Source organism: Saimiri boliviensis, chromosome 2 (genome assembly GCF_048565385.1).
Source record: "Saimiri boliviensis isolate mSaiBol1 chromosome 2, mSaiBol1.pri, whole genome shotgun sequence".
Taxonomy (NCBI): Eukaryota; Metazoa; Chordata; class Mammalia; order Primates; family Cebidae; genus Saimiri; species Saimiri boliviensis.
Window position 1 is genome coordinate 157,453,772 of NC_133450.1, and position 5,742 is coordinate 157,459,513.

The window sequence follows — 5,742 nt, forward strand, 5'->3', positions numbered from 1 at the left end:
TGGAATACACTGGGGAGCTTCAAACCTAACACTATTCTAATAAAGAAAAAAAAGAAATAAGAAAAATAACAACAAAGAAGAAAAACATCCTTCTAAATAAGTCTGGAAGGACAATATAACAAGAGTCTCCAGGCAAATATCACAATAACAAACTGCGTGAAATAAAACACTTTGTTGACAAAAAGAAAATGAGAGTTCTCACCTTCTTTGCTTGGTGTGAAGAAATATAAGGTATCACCTGCCTTGAACGTCCTAGAAGAAAGCGCGAACTTGAGGAACTGAAATTTGCCTGTTGGGAGTGAGCCATATGGCACAGTACAATGTTTTTTCCAAAGTATGGTTCAGGTGTACACAAGATTATTTTTTATGAGATCAAAAATGAAGTGTGGGGGTTGGGGAGTGTGTGTATGTATAATCTTCTATTTATGGCTAGCAATACTGATTTTCCACTTCTGGCAGCAATCCAATTTTTTTGTTTTTAATATATGTATTTAATGTAAAATGTGATTCTATTTAAGAAGCAATCAGGCTCTCTCTACCAACCCCTATGCAGTAAGGTGACTGGCCTTCACTAACTAGTAAAATGTTTGGAGGTTTATTCTTTGGTTTAATCTCTGCATTGAGGAATATCACAAGAAAAAAGAGAAAGGTTAAGTAAATTTGTGCAATAAATACCCAACTCTTTCCCCTACTCAGCTCCCAGGCAGCCAAGCATTCACCCATTAGGCGCGAAGTTAGACAAATCTTCTTTAAAAATCTGACCAGCAAAAGAGGAAAAACAAAGATACTAACCATCAGAGGGGTCTTAATTAAAAAGCCTCGTCAGTCAGATAACCCCATTTTGCAGTCAACAAGACTCACTCATGCATTCAAATCAGCGTCTTATACCCACATTTTAAAATATGGATAAACACCCAAAGATGATCAGACATCAGAGAAAAGCTTTTAACATGAAAGACAGAGACAGATTAAAAAACAAAAGAAAACACAGCAGGGTACCTTAAGAGAAACAGACTATGTAAAGAGAAAAAAAATTCAACAACTTAAAAAAAATTAGTATCTTCAGAGAGGAAAAAAAATCCATGAAATAAAACATGATATTACAAAAAGGAACACACAAATTTTTTTTAAGTTCTTGAAAATTTTTTTTTAAAAAAGTGATATCAGAAATTAAAAGTAATAAAAGGCTGGACAATGAAACTGAAAACAGAACAAAAAAGGCCCTGAAAGTGAAAAAAAAAAAAAACAAAAAAACAGAGGGGGAGGTAATCATAAATGAATGAACTGAATAAAGTCTTCCAGAAATGAAAAAGCATGGATGTCCAGACTGAAAGGGCCCATCAAGGTTCTAGTACAGTGTTTGAAAACAGGCCCATGTCAATGCACATCATCAAGAGGTTTCATAAAACTGGAATTTTAAATACTTTACAAAGTTTCAAATTAAAAAAAAAATCACATAAACTATATACAAAAGCTCAGAAATCAGAATGGCATTTGGCTTGTCCATGGCAATCCTTTAAACTAGGAGAAACATAATCATTAAATCTAAGAAAAATAAATGAGTTTTACAGGAAAGAAAGGTAATCACTGCTGACTGCAAGGCTGGATTTGAACAGCATTTATATATCATGGCAGTGTAAGAACTGAATACTGATTTACTAAAATTAAAATATAACTTACAGGTTGAGACATATGAATCATTATTTTTGTACATAAAAGACCACCTATGGTTCAATCTGTCAAGAACATGAGGGACAGGAAGGGTGGATGGGTGGGTGGGTCAAGGTATGTGTGTGTATGTGTTAGAGTCCAAAAGAAGGGCATGCTAACATAATGCTTAAAACTCAAATCAAGACGCAGTAAAATAAATATACTATCTTTAAATAAATGCAGGCAAATATCGAAATAACACGTTTAAAGAGGTAAATGAAGTTGCCTATGAAGAGTGGTTTGTGGGAGAATGGGGGAGCTTAAAGGCTATTTTTTAAAAATAACTAATCTTGCTGGATTTTTTGACTCTGTACACCAGGCATCCCCAAACTACGCCGCATGCGGCCCACTGAGGCCATTTACCCGGCCCCCCGCCGCACTTCAGGAAGGGGCACCTCTTTCATGGTGGTCAGTGAGAGGAGCACAGTATGTGGCGGCCCTCCAACGGTCTGAAGGACAGTGAACTGGCCCCCTGTGTAAAAAGTTTGGGGATGCCTGCTGTACACTATTATGTACCCTATTAAGACCTGGTGCAAATATTTGATAACATATAAATTCAATAAAAAGAAAACTTTAAAAAGACAACTGACTGTTATCTTTTTAAAGTTAGTTATAACAATGTCTAATTGTTCTTTACTTGCTTTTGCTTTTTGGATAACATGACATAAGCTATCCCTTTCTCAATTATGTTCCCTTTCTCAATTAAAACTGGTAATAGCATTAATAATAGCAGAGCCTTTTCAATCACCATTTTGAGGACTTATTTTTAATGGTAAAAAAATATATATATAAAAAGATAAAAACATATCTAATAAAGCGGTGCTAAAGAAATGAGTATACATGGACATAAAGATGACAATAATAGATAATGGGGACTCCAAAAGGAGGGAGGGTGGGATGAGGATAAGTATTGAAAAATTACCTATTGGGTACAATGTTCACTATTTGGGTAACTGGTACCCTAGAAGCCCAATCCCCACCATTATGCAATTTATCCATAAAGCAAACCTGCACATGTATCCTCTGGATCTATAATATAAAAAAAAAAAAAAAAAAAAAAAAAAAACAGAAAATATGTTCGAAAGGAAAAAAAAGAAACATAAGCAATAGATTGAAACATGTAACACTGTTTTTGTAGATCAAAACTATATATAGTTCAATCCAATAAACTGGGAGCTTGAGGGATGAGAAAGATGTGTATGTGTGTATGAGAGAGTTTGCTAAGATTTTTTTAAAATGTTTAAAAAATAAACACAAAATGATTATTTCAGATGTCTTTACTTACCCCAAAAGAAAAAGACAATTCCAGCACATCCGCTGCCCAACCCAATTCTATATCCTGTAAAGAATATAACCTTGTGTCTATCATTTATAAAAACCTCCTTCATCATTTAAAACCCACCTATATCCTTCATAACCCATCTATATCCTTCTCCCTAACCACTTACTTATAGTTGTAAGAGTAACATTTGCTAAAAAGTCTCCTTAATACTAAGAAATTATAGGCAAATCTTGAGTCTCAAGATGTTATATGACATATGATCTTTCTGACTTATATTCTCACCACTCTTTAGAAGAAATGACAGGCCAGTGTGTTCACAATCCACATACATTGAAAGCATTATTTTGTCAGTATCTTTCCAAAACGAGCCAACTGCCCTGCGTATGAATGAGACCTGTAGTAAATAAACATCTGATGATGATTTTTAAATGACATGAGTCAGATCTCCAGACCTTTAATACAATTCTATTTTCATTAAACAGTATTTATCAGCCACCTAGTGCCCAAGGCACTTTCTAAAATACCACAAAGGCAAAATCCCTGCCTGGAAGGTACGTGCATCCTATTAAGTACTCCTGTGAGCCCATTAAATAAAGTATAATATTGCTGGCATTTCATTATGAAAGAAACAGAAAGTTGTGATATACAATGGGGAGAAGAAAAGCGGAGAAAACCTTGGGTCGTCATGCCAGAAAAAATAACTCACTCTAGGAGTCAAGAGAGACTTTTTGAGAACACACATTATAACTGGAGCATTCGTTTTTGTATCCCTATAGCCCAGCACAAAAAAAACTTGGCAAATCTCAGAAATGCTCAAAAAACATTTGCTAAATTAACCTAAAGACTGAACTGTGCCTATCATAGCACCCAATGAGGCAAGAAAGTAAAGTCCAAATAATCTCTGGATACAGGTATGTTGGACGGCCAACATAATGAAAGTAACGGCATCTTTTCTAAGAGCGGCAGCTTCTTACCTGTTGTTGTACTGGTACTTGCTGTACCACCTGCGTAGGCACTGCTGCTTGACTAGCCACAGATGTTTGTAAAGTCACTGTTGAACCTGTGTCTGATCCAGTCTCTGATGTCTGCATGATGGTCTCTGAAATGGATTAAAATGAAATTAAAGTTTAAAATGCTACTCCTGCATGACCAGTTCCCTCACAATTGTTCTTAATATCCTTTGCTGAAACTAACTTTCAATTCTCATAATATAATCTTTTATTCCGACATACTACCATGACAGTCCATGCATGTTTATAGTCATTTTGACCACTTGATAAATACAGAAAATTGCTAATCCACATTCTTTAAAAAAAATTCCCATTTGCACCTCTTATCCTGAGACTGACTAGCTAAAATTTCATTGAAAGCTACCTTCTAACTCATCTGTTATAAATTGTTTAAATCCCTTTATAAACTATCATCCAAAATTCTGCCAAAATGCTCTTAATTTCAACACAAACCTTACCTCTATGTAAATGTCATAAATTCTACTTTCTAGACATTTTTGTAGGCTGTTAGGATGCCACCAGAGGATAATTTAGAGAAATCATTTCTAAGGTCCTTTTCAACTTTAAAACTTACTATTTGGTGATCAAAAACAAAGTATATCCAAAAGCCAACTGATGATACACCCTAAACTTAGCCAAAAGCTCAAGTTCACTAATTTTGTGTACAGTGTAATATGGCACTAAAATCAAAATTCAATTATAGTCTTATACAAAGATAGCCACAAATCAGTAATATTTAATATTATTGAAAGATGGGGAGACCACTATCATGTAAATGAGATTTGTAAACAAAGACATGAAACTACTTTCTCTCATTCACAATTCAACATGCCACGTTTCTCAGTTTCGCCTGACCTACTAATATAGGAATAAATTTTGCATTGTTTACTCTAACAAGTATGCTTTCTCAGGCTTCCTGGCCTTGACATCCCCTTTTACTACTTATGCATTCAACAAAATAAATATGAATTTCCTTGCTATTGAGCAAAGACCAGATTTCTAATTTTTTTTCCTGGGGAAAAGGAGCAAGAGAAACAGTGTTTAACTGGTAGCATAAGAAAAATACTGCATCATGGTTTAAATCTATACAAAATATAGTGAACATTAATTTTCCCAAAGAAATTTTTGAAAGAGTATTCAGTTTTTCAAGGAGAAAATTAACCCCTCTTGGCATCTTTTGTCACAGCATGACTTCTAATTTTTTCTCCAAAACCTTCAATTATATTCAATTTCAAAAACAGACCTCTGAAGACAACACATCTATTCTTCTTATTTTAAAAATGGGGAAACTAAATCCCAGAGACGAGAGATTTGTTCAAGGTGACAGGAGTATACTTGGGACTGGGCTTTTTCACTCGGTATCTGTGCTTAATTTTCTTTCTAGACTTTGACATTGGCATCTTTTTAGGTGATTATTTTCTCACTCTTTTGTTAGTCAAACCCTAAAGCAGTACAATAAACTTTGTACATACAAAAGGTAGTAACAACTAGCAGTAACAACTAGCATTGATTGTTTGACATACTAAGGATTCTTTTTAAATGCTTGATATATTCATTAATTTAAAAATTAATCCATGTAACAACCCAATTCAGTTGGTACGACTATAATCTGCATTTACAGATGAAGAACCTTAGGCACAAAGAGCAAAGGTGGCTAGGGGTTTACAAAATAAAAGGAAAGTTATAAAGACAGTGGCTAATACTCCTGGATAGGTTAGCCAATGCTCAGCTCCAGCGTAC

General features: G+C 34.6%; 1 protein-coding gene across 9 annotated transcripts in view; it reads right to left on the bottom strand.

Moving 5' to 3' along the window:
* Positions 1–5,742, bottom strand: part of RFX3 (regulatory factor X3) — a 294,672-nt gene that overhangs the window by 163,817 nt on the left and 125,113 nt on the right. For 8 of the 9 annotated variants that reach the window (XM_074394749.1, XM_074394751.1, XM_074394752.1 and 5 more), the window contains 2 exons: positions 3,967–4,091; positions 2,996–3,049 (listed from right to left, as the gene is read on the bottom strand). In XM_074394749.1, coding sequence (XP_074250850.1) covers positions 2,996–3,049; positions 3,967–4,083 — 171 coding nt within the window. In that variant the 5' untranslated portion in view covers positions 4,084–4,091. The remainder of the gene's footprint in view (positions 1–2,995; positions 3,050–3,966; positions 4,092–5,742) is intronic. The other variant, XM_074394747.1, reaches the window with a different exon arrangement.